Below are 15,644 nucleotides of genomic sequence, written 5' to 3' on the forward strand. Positions count from 1 at the left end.
CATATTAGTATGTCTTTTACCATTAAAGATGTAAGCTAATGTTGTAAGAGTTACTTCTGTTGAGATAATAATAAAATATTGCTAAAAATATTTTTATTAATTATTATTTCAATAGTATTATTAATTTTTGAATCAATATTATATTTTTTTTTGGTAATTAAAATTTTTATTAATCACCAAAGGTCATGCTTTACAATGCCATAGTCCAGCTTATACTCAGCTGACTATCAAATCTCATCTAAAATACTAGCTAACCATAACTATGTTAACTACTAGTCTACTATATCAAGAATTGCTGCATTTGCTTTAGTTCTAGGGTTTCCTCTAACATTACATATGTAAGCTAGCTCTCTTGCTAAGACTTCACTGTTGCGATATTTGTTCTCAAATATACGAGCATTCCTTTCCATCCATAGTGCATATGAAACTTCAGTGATCACCATCTTGAAAATACTGGCTCTGCTTGATTTTCCTTTAGCTTTGCTAATGATCCATTGAAGCCTTTGGTCCCAGGTATGATTCTTTGGCTGTTCCTCTTGAATCCATTGCATTACTTGCTTCCACAAGTCTTCTGAAAATGAGCATGACAGGAATAAATGTTCTTTTGTCTCTTTATGTCCTTGGCACAAAACACACTGTTGGTTTATGTTCATTCCCCATTTAGCCAGTCTATCCTTGGTTGGCAATCTTCCTTGTAGCATTAACCATAGATTGAACACTGCTTTTGGTCGAGCATAGTTTTGCATGATTAGGTTCTTCCAACTTACTCTTGGTAGATCTCCTAGTAGTTGTAGGTATATTTGTCTGATGGAGCCCTTGTGAACACTTGAGCGTTGGAGTTGTTGCAGAATATCTCTTGAGGCAATTATTCTCCTAACCATCCAACTAGCCTGTTTAGGAATTGGCATATCCTCTAGTTGATAATGTTTTATATAGAAAGCATTAATCCACCTGATCCACAGCTTATCCTCTTTATGAGCTAGATCCCAGCATACCTTTGCAATTGCTGCCTTATTCCATAGCAGAAAATTGATGAGGTTCATTCCACCAGCAGATTTAGGAGTACACATCCTATCCCATGAAACATAAGCTTTTTTAGTAATAGTGTTGGATCCAGACCATATAAAGCTTCTACAAATTGCTTCAATTATCTTTAGCACTTTGACTGGTATGATGAACAATTGAGCCCAATAAGCTTGAATGCCAAATACCACTGATTGAACTAATTGCAACCTCCCAGCATAAGATAACTTCTTGGCAGTCCATGAAGTGATCTTGGCAGTAATCTTCTCCACTAAAGGTTGCCATTGAATCAAGGCAATTTTCTTGGTGGATAGAGGAATACCTAGGTATTTGAATGGTAATTCTCCATGTGCAAATCCCAGGTGATCAATAATCTGTTTCTTCATTTCCTGTTTTACTCCCCCAAAGTAAACTGAGCTTTTACCCAAATTAGCTTGTAGTCCAGAGGCTTCAGAGAATTGAGAGAAGTATTGAAACATGGCAGTAATAGATTCAAGGTCTCCTTTGGCAAACAGTAGTAGATCATCAGCAAAACTCATGTGAGTGATACCTAGCTTTTTGCATCTAGGGTGGTATTGGAATGTTGACTCTTTCCTCAATTCAGCAAGTGATCTACTGAGGTACTCCATAACTATTGCAAACAGGAAAGGGGAAATGGGATCCCCTTGCCTAAGTCCTCTAGCAGTTTCAAATGGTTCTGTAGCTTCTCCATTAATAAGCACTGAAAAACTAACTGTTTTTATACACTCCATGATCCAATTAATGAATCTGGTTGGAAATCCAATCCCCTCCATCACCTATTGTAGAAAGATCCATTCAACTGAGTCATATGCTTTCTGGAAGTCAATTTTAATCATATATCTGGGGGACACATGAGCTCTAGTGTAGTTTTTGACTAACTCATGAGCAAGGATAACATTATCAGCTATTTTTCTGCCAGGAATAAAGCCTGCTTGGGCTTCACAAATGATGCTGGGCATGATTTTCTGGAGTCTGTTGGCTAGGATCTTGGATATCATTTTGTATAGAACTGAGCAACATGCAATAGGTCTATACTCTTTGACTGTGGTGGGTTTGGAGACTTTGAGGATTAAGGTAATAGTGGCACAGTTTATTGGTTTGTACATCTTGGAAGTTAGGAAGAACTCCTTGATGGCTTCTATGACCTGCCTGCTGATAGTGTTCCAAGTTTTCTTGAAAAAAACAGCATTGTAGCCATCTATTCCTGGGGCTTTATCATCTCCAATTGCTTTTAGACTCTCCACAATTTCCAGTTCAGTTACTTCTGCACAGAGATCCATTCTTTGTTGTTGTGACAACATTGGACCATTAGCCATATACATTCTGTTTATAGCAGGTAGTGATGCAGCTGTTGAGCCCATAAGTGACTTGTAAAATCCTAGAATCTCCCTTTTTATGTCTGCAGGCTCATTTACTTTAACTCCCATTCCATTTGTAAGTTCTATGATCTGTTTCCTTTGTGTTCTTTCCTTCATAACTACTGTGAAGTACTTGGTATTAGAATCTCCAAGTTGAATCCACTTTGCTCTTGCTTTCTGCTGTACCACACTTTCTTCAATCAAAGACCACCTTTCTAATTTCAATACTATCTCTTTCTCTTTCTGCAGTAACACATCAGAATATGCCCTTGCCATTTGTTCTTGAATTTCCTTCAGTTCCTGTCTGTTATGCTCTATCTTCTGAGTAATACTCTTGAACTCCTTAACATTCAAGGCCTTTAGAGGGCCTTTCAGTGCTTTGAGTTTTGCCCATATTGCTTTCATAGAACCATGGTAATTTGTAGAGTACCAGGTAGATGCCACAATCTGTTGAAATTCATCATGCTCAGTCCATGCATTAAAGAATCTAAAAGGTACCTTACCCTTCCAAGAAGATGCTGCTAGAGTCAGTATCATAGGATTATGATCAGAGATTTGTGGTTGATCATAAACTGTTTCCACATGGCTCCACTTCATCATCCATTCATAGTTGCCAAATACTCTATCCAATCTGCTACATACTCTATCTGCTCCAGGCTGCTTGTTTGTCCGGGTGTAATAGTCTTCTTTCCAAGGTAACTCTGAAAGTCCTACTTGCTGAATACAGTGGCTAAACTCTTGAGTCTCAGAATAACTAACAGGATTACATGATTGTCTATCCTTGGGATATAATATAGCATTAAAATCCCCTGCAACTAACCATGCATCTGTGATAGTTGTTGAAAAGGACTGTAGTTTTCCCCATAACGACCTTCTTTGTTCTATTCCATTGAATCCATATACAACAGTGAGGTAGCAAGTAACATCCCCCTTTATACTTCTGACTATGCAATGAATCAGTTGAGGATCATCCTGAAGACCAGTAACTTTGAGCACATTTGTATCCCATAAGATCCATACTCTCCCATTTCTAGCTTCATTGTAGTTTGTTAGAGTACCCCATCCAGGAACCAGCAGATTAGCAATTCTGTAAGCATTTGTTTCTTTAACCTTAGTTTCTACCAAACCAACTAGGTTTATTTTATTGCTCCTAATGTACTCCCTAACTTCCTTCTGTTTATACCTTTTATTTACACCTCTAATATTCCAGAACAACCACTTCATTGGTAATTACTTGGTCCACCTCTATCCCCTGGTGGCACCTCATACTTACCATTTGACACTGCTTCAAATCTATTACTTACAGGAATAGGAGACAAAGGTGGGAAGTTAATGAGGTTGAATTCTGGGCTCTGAACTTTTTTCCCTTTATCTTCCTGTTGTCCCATCTCTGGCATCAGACTTGGTAGCTCATTGGGCTCTTTCTGACCTTCATTTATCTCATTTGAGACAACCTGTTGTGGTGCTGATATTGTTGTCTCTTTTTGAGTAGGAGCAACATGTACAGGGGCCTTGGTTCTCCATTCCTGTGTTACTTTTGCCTTCTTCATTTGATCATGCTGGTTTCACTTGGGTTGTGCATCTGTGGCCAATAGTTTGACATTTCTCACAAAAGGATGGCTTCCAGTAATAGAACACATCTTGTAGGAATTTCTTCCCATTTGGATCCATCACCCATATTTCATTTGGCAATTCTTTGGTGACATTAATCTCTATAAGCATCCGAGCATATGAGACTCTAGTCTGATTGGTTGTGCATTCATCCGCAAAAATAGGCTTCCCTAGGACAGTTGCAATCCTACTTAATGATCTCATTCCCCAGCAGGACATAGGAAGCTTGGGAAATTTAACCCATAAAGGAATATCAGTAGGAAATTCCTCAGTGAAGTCAAAATCAGGAGTTCATGGTTTGAGAATTATAGGTCTGTTTGCTATAGAGTAAGGTCCAGCACAGAGAATTTCCTTAGCATCTTCCATTGTTTTGAACTTAATTATGTAATAGCCTTCATCATGATAAAATAGGTCTGGTTCTGGAACATGTGACCAGTGAAGGTTAATAAACCTCTTCATCGCATTAAACCCGGGTCCATCCCCTAAGATATAGGCAATTAAAGCACATTTCCACTTCTTCTCTTCCTCCTCTACCTCTAATTTGTTCAATTGCACTATTGGCTGTCCATCAACAATTAGAGGTGGTATATAATCTAGAGACATAACATTTGTTGCAAATCTATTTTTCTGAAACAGTTTTGACCATGTCTGCTTGGGTTCTTCAGTTCTGTTATTGATGACCCCGGAATCCTTCGTTACTGCTGCTACTGGTTGTACTTGGGCCTGCTCTGGACTCTGCATGGTTACTGTTCCATTGGTGGTTTTCTTCGTTAGATCTGGTTTTGCTCCAATCTGAGCTGGGGAGATCAGATCCAGCTCCTTTGAGACTGTAGATTGGTACGATGTCGATCCAATTGAGCCTATATCACCTGCAACTGATGAATCTGAGCTTTGCACTGTTGGTGGAGTGGTTACTATTTTCTCCAATTAATTGGTTGCTTGATTGTTGTTATAAGGTTCTCAATAGCTTCTAATGGTATCTTACGTGGTCGTCCCCTACCTCTGCCTCTCCCTCTCGCCATGGCTACAAGCTCGGCGTACGTTTACCTAACGTGCGCCGAGAGCATTAAATTTCAATATTATATTTTTATTTGTTTGTATCTCCAGTTATACGTGGAATTATAAAACTTGAGTTTCCGCCAATAATTATTCATTTGACTTTTTAAAAATAAAATTTAGCAGGATCGCAATATTATCCGCACATCGTGCGGGTACAAATACTAGTGTATATATTAAAGTTCTTAGGAAGGTGTAGTCACCATATCCAAATCTATCATATCCATCCCATAGCCTACATTACAACCAAAATAAAGTCCTACTTGATCCTTGACTGAATGAGCTCAACTAGTAGAGTATTACACAACGGGCAAGCCTATGGTACATTCTCTGTGGTGCATGAATTTTATTTCTGAGAGTGAGTTAATTCTTTCTATCTTGAGTTCCTATTTGTTCTTGAATTTTATTGTGTGTGGATACTCTCTGTGAGCATGTGATTTTTGCCCTATATGAAATACTCCTATAAAATCCCAAGAAATAGATTTTGTTAATTATTTGCTATTTTAGAAATTTTTGTAGCATTTTATTTAATTATTTGCATTTTGTGCATGTTTAAGTTTTATTTAAATCATAAAAAAATACAAAAATACATTGCATTTGCATTTAGGACTTAATTTTATATTTTTTCAATTAATTAGTAAATTAGTGTTTTACAAAATGGAAAATCACAAAAAATAACTCATTTTTGCATTTTTAATTTGAGTTTCGAATTTTGGGAGTTTTTCTTTTGATTTGGTATTTAATTATTTGTGGTAATTGTTATTTAGAGTTAGTTAATTTAATTTGATAGGATAATTTGATTAGGAATTAATTTAGGTTTTATTTTTAATTAAAAAAGAAACTAGAAAAGAAATTGCAAATAAAAGGAAATAAAAGAAAGAAATCAGATTCTGGGCCATTTTAATTTGAATTCCCTAAGCCCAAACTGTTTCCCTCAAATAACCGTTCAAAACCAGCCCATTCTTCGCCCCAACCCGGTCTGACCCAACACACAGATCCAAACGACGCCGTTTCATGCCTTTAAATCAGGACCGTCGATCCCACTTGATCGGACGGTCCAGAACTGAGTCTCACTCTAGTATATAACTGTCCAAACGCCCTGCAACCCCCCCCCCCCCCCCGTCCTCATCTCTCTCAACTCACCTTCTTCAGAGACTCAATCCAAACCCTAGCGCCGCCCCATTTTCCCACCGTCTCAGGCTGGCGGCACCACCTCCAAAACACCCCAAATTAACACCCCAGAATCCCCATGGCTCCCTCTTCCCTAATCTACAACTGGTTTCCCTCGAATCCTCACAGAACTCGTCGAATCTTAAACTAAAGCCTGAAAACCCCAAAATCCCGAATCAGCCAGTTTGATGAAGATTTGAGGTCGAAGTTGACCTTATTCGTGTGTTTTCACTCGAGAACACACGATTAAGGCCTATTTCGGCCAAAAATTGAAGATCCGTTGAAGATTAGTTCAAGATTTTATCCTTCCAGTGTTAGGTATTCTCAATTTCTTACCCTTTTTTTGCATTCTTCTTTTATTCTTTTTTTGTTTAAGTTCATTTTAATCTCTTCTCCGTCTCCTCTTCTCTTCTTGGTCATATGTTCGTTTTTTAATTATTGTTCTACTTGCATGATTAGTTTAATAAAAGTTTAGTTTATGTGTTTTGATTTTCTCATTCAGATTAATTAGTTCATGGCCCGTTTTTTTAGTTTTTGTTTCATATTAAAGGATTACTGGTCTTTCTTCTGAGAAATCTTGATTAGCCCATTAAATTTTGATTGTTCATTAGGGCCCGAATTAGGTTTTGAAATCAGAAGCCCAAAAGGGATTCAATCGGGTTGGCAAACCCAGCTTTTGAACTTGGACCTTGGGTCAAGTTTGACCCATGAATGTTGGTTTTAAGAGTAAAAAAGGTCTCCTAAAGGGTAATCTAGGAATTGCAAGTAGAGAATATGTGTGTAACTGATTGAGGGAAGCTTCCTAGTAGCTGTCATTGGGACTTAAGTGAAAACTGATTTTTTACACTGAGGGTACTGTGACGACCCGACACGTCGTCTCATGAGTTACCGCTCCGTTTCCCCCATTTTATTTCATTATCAGTATTTGGTGTGTTATAATTGATTTGGATTGGTTTTGGTAGAAAATGAGACACTTAGTCTCTTTTAAGAAGGCTTAAGTTGGAAAAGTCAACCGGACGTTGACCAATGAGTTAGAGGGCTCGGATGTGATTTTTGGTGATTCGGTTAGCTTCGGGGGATGATTTGTGACTTAGGAGCGTGATCGGAATTGATTTTGGAGGTCCAGTGTAGAATTAGGCTTGAATTGGCGAAGTTAGTATTTTGGCGAATTCCGGTTGGTAAGTGAGATTTTTATCCGGGGGTCAGAATGGAATTCCGAGAGTTGCAGTAGCTTCGTTAGGTGATTTTGGATGTGTGTGCAAAATTTCAGGTCATTCGGAGGTGTTTTGGTCGGGTTTTTGATCAAATGCGTATTTCGGAAGTTTTGAAGAAACTTAGGCTTGAATCCGATGTGATTTAATGGTTTTAGCGTTGTTTGATGTGTTTTGAAGATTGGAACAAGTTTGAATAATGTTTTAGGATGTGTTGGCACTTTTGATTGAGGTCCCGGGGGCCTCGGGGTGATTTCGGGTGGTCAATCGGACCAATTTTGGACTTTAAAAGTAGCAGATTTTCAGCTGTTGGTGTTGCAGAGATTTGCCCTTCGCGTTCGCGTGGGTGATGTCGCGAATGCGTAGAGAAAATGTGAGGGCTTGGGAAATTGGTCTTTGCGTTCGCGTGGAAGAGGGCCGCGTTCGCGAAGTTCTTGAAGGCAAAGCATCGCGTTCGCGTTGGTGGTAACGCGTTCGCGTAGAAGGGAATCAAGGCCTTGTGAAATTGTTCAATGCGTTCGCGTCATAGGGCACGCGTTCGCGTAGTTAAAGTTTCTGAAGCATCGCGTTCGCGGCTTGGGCACCGCGTTCGCGTAGGGTTAATTCCTGGTCAATATTTTCTGGTCATCGCGAACGCGGGGGTGTTGACCGCGTTCGCGTAAGGTAAATTGCACCTGGACAGAAGGGTTTTTAAATCATATCATCCGCGAAGCTTGGTCCATTTTCCTCCATTGTTGAGTATTTTGAGAGCTCTTTGGGACAAATTGAAGAGGGGTTCAAGGAGAATTGATTGGAGGTAAGTTCCTTGGCCTAAATACACGAGATTATGATAAATTTAACATGGAAATTGGTTGAAATTCATCAAAAGGGGGTAAAGCTAGGGCTTGAGAATTGGTAATTTAAAAATAGAATTTGAAGGGTCAAATGGACTCCGATTTTGGTAAATTTGATATGTATAGACTCGTGGGGAGACGAGGAATCCGGTGATGTGAATTTTGTAATTTTTCGAGAAGTGGGCCCGGGGCTCGGGTTTTGCCAACTTCGTGATTTTTGATAATTTTCGAGTCTTTTCGATTGTGTTATGTTCCCTTAGCCTATTGTAACGTATTCCTTGTGGTTTTGATCTGATTCGACGCGCGAGGAGGTCGATTCGAGGGGAAAAGGCTTAGCAAGGTAGACTTTTGGTCGGCTAGAGGTGAGTAATGATTGTAAATGATATCCTGAGGGTTTGAAACCCCGGATTTGCACACCGTAGTGCTATATTGAGGTGACTTGCACGCCGGATAGAGAGCGTGGGGTAGAGCACCGTTGGGGATCGTGACTTGGTCCGTCCCGATTGTTGATTTTATCGCGTACTTGACTGAAACTTATTGGATATTATCATGATTTGGGCTGATTGCCATATTTGGGCTTCGTGCCAATTATTTGAACTCCTTGAGGGATTTTTATCACTCTTTCCTCACCATTTGAAATATTATTTGAACTCAGTCCATTTGAATTATACTGTTTCATGAACTCTGCTATATTTTTACTCAATCTTGAGTTTTTAACTGATATTGAACTATTGTTTGAGCTGAGCATTATTGTTTTTTACTGATGCCCGAGGGGCTTATGATTATTTTTGGACTGATTGAGGCCGAGGGTCACATGTGAGGATATGTCGAGTGATATGTGAGGAGGCTTTCAGGCCTCGAGTGATATGTGAGGAGGCTTTCAGGCCTCGAGTGTTATGTGAGGAGGCTTTCAGGCCTCGAGCGATATGTGAGGAGGCTTCCAGGCCTCGAGTGTATTGTGAGAAGGCTTTCAGGCCTCATGTTGATATGTACAGGATGATATAGCGCTTGGGCTGTAAGAGCCCCTCCGGAGTCTGCACCCCCACAGTGAGCGCGGGTACCCATGTGATTTGAGAGTGAGCCTGAGGGGTTGATGTTGTACTGTGTGACTGATATTGAGCCCGAGGGGATGATACTATTCTGAGTGATATGGTACTGAGCCCGAGGGGCTGATACTATTCTGAGTGATGTGATACTGAGCCTGAGGGGCTGATACTGTTCCGAGCTATTGATATTGAGCCCGAGGGGCTGGTACTGTTTTGAGCTGTGCCCGAGGGGCGAACTTTTATGTGCTCATCTTGCATACTTATTTGCCTTTTTACCTGTTATACTGTGGTATTTGTGCCCGAGGGGCGGATTTTCTGTGCCTATCAGCACTAACTGTTTTGAAATCATTTCTTTGTAAGTATTGAAAAGATCATTTTCAAAAGAGATTTGAACTGAGCCAAGGTATTTCTAAAGATTTCACAGATTTCACTATTTTCTCAGAAAATTGTACCCGACTTCTATACAACATGTTGGTTGCTCTACGTGATTTCTTGCTGCTCAGTTATTATTTAATTTTATTACTCACTGAGTTGGAGTACTCACTTTACTCCCTGCACCTTGCGTGCAAATGCAGATATTTGTTTACCCGGTAGCGGGTTTTGAGCTTGTTGAAGATTTTGCTATCATAGCTGAGCAAGCTGGCCGCCAGCGTTCGCGCATCGGATTTCTTCCTTTGATTCTAAAATTCTATTCTGTATATTACTGGCCTTGTAGTTGTATTTAGACTCCTCTAGATGCTCGTGACTGGTGACACCCCGATTTGGGTTGTGTTTGGTTGTACTTACACTAAGTAATATTATTGAATCATCATTAAAATTGTTTATTCATGTTTATTTATTTTTGAAAGAGGCAATTAGGGTTGGTTGGCTGGCCTTGTCTTCACGAGAGGCGCCATTACGACCGAAGCGGGGTTTGGGTCGTGACAAGTTGGTATTAGAGCCTAGGTTACTAGGTCTCACGAGTCATGAGCAGGTTTAGTAGAGTCTCGCGGATCGGTACGGAGATGTCTGTATTTATCCTCGAGAGGCTGCAGAACCTTTAGGAAAAATTCACATTCTTGGAATTCTTATCGTGCGTACTTGATTCAGCTTGCGATATAACTCTTGAAATTCCTTCCACACGTCTGTATGCGCACGTGAGCGCTCAGTATTATATGTGCCTCGATGGCTTGGGATTCCCCGATCAAGGGGCGAGATGTGATCTTCGTGAGTATGTTGGGCCAGTCTGGAGGACTTGAGGCCGGATCTTTGCCTACGGCTTGAGCACCGAGGTGCTGATTGTGTGACCAAGTGTTTTGAACTTATATGTTCGGTATTGTCCCTATTAGCCGGAATGGCGGTTGAATATCCATGTGATGAGTATGCTAGTGCTGCGAGATGTATCTATATGACTTGATAGTGACGAAGAAGTCTGCTGGATAATAGATGAACGGATAAGTGTTCGATTCCTATTGTGATTTGTGTGTAGCCCAAATTATGGGCGCGTGAAGAATATTTTCGTGTCTCCTAGTTGGAAAGTAAAGTGCAATACATGTGGCGGTATTAGTTCAGACTTAGGAAGACTAAATGACTGTGTAACGTATATGATGGTGGAAGGTGTGCAGGAATACTAAATTGAGGCGGAGCAGGTGGGTTATCTCCTGCGGAGTGTTCGTAAGTGGTATGATCCTTATGCGTATGTCAGAAGATCTCATGTGTAATTGAAGGGTACGTGTTGAAATTTGAGAATTCGGGTAGTTAAGAGAGTAGACTCAACTGATGTGGGGGTAAATGCGAGATTTGTAGAGGATTACAGTACCAGATGATCTATGTTTTTCACAAACTAGTAGATGATTTGAGTTTAATCTCACTATGATATGGTGGTGATGTTTTAAACGTCAATACCACACAAAAGGGGGGGTGATTTGTGTGGTACCTAATTTTCGCGTTAGAAGAACCTGGTTCTTCTAAGTGTTCTAACTACAGCAGTTTGCGGAATAATAAATACTGAAAATAAAGTGCACAGAGATTTTTACGTGGAAAACACCTGGCTCAAAAGGTGAAAAAACCACGACCTACTACTCAGTAGGATTTTCCCAAACTCCACTAAAATCACAGAGCCAAAAACTGCATTTACAAAACTCTTTGTAAACCTAAGGATTAACTCTAATCCCAGTGTAGCACACAGCCTCAACTGTTGCGACACTTTCAAGTTAACTCTAACTTGAATACTCAATATACCTATTACAATTGCTTCTAGATAAAGCTAAAAGGTACAATGTGAAAACCTACTACAATTGAACTAGACTTAGAATAAACACAATGATGAAACTGGTTCTTCTATCTTAGTTCATGTAGCTTCAGACGTGCACACTTGTATCTCGCATATGTTGCTTGCAAATCAGACTTGATCTTTTTGCTCTCAAATATGCTTAACTTCTGCTTATGCGCATTCACCTGTAAAAGAGAACAATCGTTATATTTATAGAGTTAGTAATCAGAGTTTGATAAGAACTCGAATTATGGATCCTTTGACAATTCGAGTCCAAGAACAACTCTAACTTCTAATCCATATTCTTGATCCGGATGTAATTCTCTTTTCATAAGGAGACTTCAACTCCTTATCCTATATGCAATCTTTTCGATCAGTTCAGAAGATATTCATCAAGATATTGCTGCTTGATCTCAAGGACTTATCTTCTTCACGTGCACTTCATGTGTATGGGCCATAACAACTGTGTCTCCTTAGATGAACCTGGTCCTTTACTGAGTTCGTTTGTCATTCTTCAAAACTTCAACTGATCTTGGGCCAACAAATTCCCCCTTTTTGATGATGACAAACTCTGTGCTTTTACTGATTATAGAACCTGTGGAACTCAGCTAAAATATCATCACTTACTTATCATTAAGGGCCAGATTTAATTAGGTTATAAACATCACTGTTCAGAAAATAGACATAATTTATTTTAAAGCACAATATCTTCCCCCTTTTGGCATCATCGAAAAGTTGCATAAATAATATGATCTCAGTAACCTAATTAGTACTCATGGCCACTGGGGCAACTGCAAGTGAACACATGCTTTAGATAATCAAATATCAACTTGACAAAAATAACTATTAAGAGCAAAATCATCACAAAACAAGAGAAATGAAAATTGTCATTGATAAGGCATTGCTTCTTCAGTACAGTCCACAAAAAGAAAGAACCAAAACTACCAACCATGAGCAAAAACAAGAAAAGTCCCCAATCTGGGTCACTGGGGGTAATTGAAATGGTTCGGAACTAGGACAAAGATGGCTAAGGCTTAGAAGAACTGGAGGGTTGGGATTGGAGTAGGTTGAGAATTGTTTGTAGCATCCCTTCATTCTTTTCCTTTTCTTTTGCAAGTTCTGCCTTCAGCCCATTCCTTTCTTCTTCCAATTCAGCTACTCGAGCCTGAAGCCTAGCAATCGCAGCATCTTTGGTCCCACATTCTTGCATCAAAGCTCTAACTTTGCTATTCACTGGAGTTTTTACGGATGAACCGGGTTCAACAGGGGCAACACTTAGCAGATAATCACAGGCCTGGAGAGTCTTGATTCCAAAGTGCTCCTTACTGGAGGCATTTTCCCACTTCTTCAAAGGGACGTTCAGCCTGTCCAGTACAGTTGTCAAAATGAATCCATAAGGAGTAGCATGAGCCTTTGAACCATTTATGACTCTGTCCATCAATTTGACTATGAAAGCAGGCCAATTGATTTGTTTACCCCTCACAAGACACTCCATGAGAACCAGGTCCGTATAATTTGCAGTGTGCCTCCTCTCTTGTCTAGGCAACAGACATTTGTTCACAAACTCAAAGAGCACTTTATGCTCTGGCTTCATCTCACTCTTTTGAACAAATCGTGCTTTAGGCACCTCTTCAGCATCCTTTGTGTCACAGAAGTTCCTGGTAATTTGGAGTGTTGTGGGCAGATCATCTAGACAAGGCCACCTTTGCCTAGTGTAATCATCATAGCCCTCACTTGGGATGTCTAGAATCCTGCCCAGCTCTGGTGCATCAAATTCCACCTTCACACCTTTCACTATACTGGTTACTCGCCCATTTTCCACAGAGCCATTTGCCATAAATTCAATCAACTCTCTTTTGGCTAGTCTCCCATCCATATGAAGGACCATGTCCTTCCAGCCCTGTGCAGCTAAAGCATCTACCAGCCTAACCATGCCTGGCTCCTCCAGGTCTTTCAGCAGCCTTCCCTTCAATATCTTCCTCCTGCTAAAAATAACAAAGCGATCTTGCTCTTGTTCAGAGTCCTCTTTTTCTTCTTCTCCACTCCACTCCTCATCTTCTTCCTCAGTAATTTTCACTTGTTTTCCCTTTACAACAGACCTTGTTCTTTCAGCCAAAGAAGGTTCAGCAGGCACAGACTTTGAAGACTTCTTTGCAGGAGTCTTGGTTCTTTTTGGTTTGACAGTGGGAACCACTTCTTCAGTTGTGCCTCTCTCTTGATGGACCAGGTCCATCTCCTCCTCCTCTTCTGCAGCAGCCTCAGAACTTTCTACTACCTTTTCCTTTCCTTTTTCCTTCTTCCTTTTCTTACTCTTCTCTAATGCTTCCTGTAGTTCTGCTTCACTTTGCCTTACTTTACTCCTTGTAGTTCTTCCCCTAGGTACAGAAGTAGCAACAGTCTTGGGAGATGTTACTTTGCTTTTCTTTGATGGTTTGTCAGCAACTGGGGTCTTTTGTGAAGACGCCTTGCGCTTCTTTGGGTCATAACTGGCCCCTACTTTCTTTAGAATATCTGCTAAAGTCTCCTCTACAGAAGAACCAAGTTCTTCTTGTTGCTCACTCATCTTAACAAGTCCCTCAGTAGCTTCTCCTGATCTGCTTCCCCTTGACTTCAAGCCACCTTCTTCTCCACCACCACATATATTAAGAACCTCCCCTTTCTTTTTCTTTCTTCTCCTACTAGTCTCAGCCCCTTCAACATTTTTCACAGCACCCACAAGCACAAACCTATTATCTACCTTCTCAGCTATATCAGAAAATACATAACAGGTGTTTACCTCTCTTGGGTTTTCTTGACTCTTGTCATTGTCAGATGACCCAGGTTCTTCTCCTTCACTAGCAGAGATGAACTTTTCAGATTCAGAGCTTGAGTGGGATTCTTCAGATGAAGCCTCTTTTCTTTGACTAGCCTTTAATTTCTCGTTCAAGGCTTTTCTGAGAGGGCCGGATGCTACAGTTTTTCTGGCTAACATCTTTTGCCTGCGAAATCTGGGTTTTGGACTTTCAACTGGAGGTGTTGATGATGAGGTATTAGAGGAAATAGGTGGGGGAGTTCCAGGATTGTCTTGAGGATTAGTCATGGCGGATAATTTGCTGGAAATNGGTTGATCTGAGAAATGGTTACGGTTATTGCGTGTCTCATTTATCGTTGGCAGTATATGAAAGTGTCGGAATAAGGCTTTAGCTAATAAGGGATTTTCTATCGGTATTTGGATGTGGTGGGCAACTGCTGTGAATAGAAGTTATCGTTTCGAGTGCTTGGGTTATGTGGTATATCATATGATTTCACCTGAGGTTGCAGGTATGGGTTATTGCAGCTGATTCAGGACTATTCAAAGTATAGGTGTGAGGTTTTGATCGTATTGATGGTTTCAGAAGTGAAAAGGTAGTTCTATCATTTATGGGCTAGACTGGATTGTGTAATTTCAGCTATGTTGTGTTATCGGACCTATGCGAGATAGGGTGACGTGGGATCACCCCCGGGTATATGCTTGGTAAGGTTATTCAGCTGTTGGTTGGCTTCTAGGACAACTCTGGGTACGCTCGAGGACGAGCGTTGGTTTAAGTTGGGGAGGATGTGACGACCCGACCCGTCGTCTCATGAGTCACCGCTCCGTTTCCCCCATTTTACGCTTCTTCATGTTTCATTATCAGTATTTGGTGTGTTATAGTTGATTTGGATTGGTTTAGGTAGAAAATGAGACACTTAGTCTCTTTTAAGAAGGCTTAAGTTGGAAAAGTCAACCGGACGTTGACTAATGAGTTAGAGGGCTCGGATGTGATTTTCGGTGATTCGGTTAGCTTCGGGGGATGATTTGTAACTTAGGAGCGTGATCGGAATTGATTTTAGAGGTCCGGTGTAGAATTAGGCTTGAATTGGCGAAGTTAGTATTTTGGCGAATTCCGGTTGGTAAGTGAGATTTTTGTCAGGGGGTCGGAATGGAATTCCGAGAGTCGCAATAGCTTCGTTAGGTGATTTTGGAAGTGTGCGCAAAATTTCAAGTCATTCGGAGGTGTTTTGGTCGGGTTTTTGATCAAATGCGTATTTCGAAAGTTTTGAAGAAA

General features: G+C 40.4%; 1 protein-coding gene across 1 annotated transcript; it reads right to left on the reverse strand.

Annotated features, from left to right (window-relative positions):
- On the reverse strand, positions 273-1,775 carry LOC109232569. The gene has a single exon (XM_019398334.1). It carries the CDS (start codon positions 1,773-1,775, stop codon positions 273-275), a length of 1,503 nt encoding a protein of 500 aa, XP_019253879.1.

Source organism: Nicotiana attenuata, chromosome 9 (genome assembly GCF_001879085.1).
Source record: "Nicotiana attenuata strain UT chromosome 9, NIATTr2, whole genome shotgun sequence".
Lineage (NCBI taxonomy): Eukaryota > Viridiplantae > Streptophyta > Magnoliopsida > Solanales > Solanaceae > Nicotiana > Nicotiana attenuata.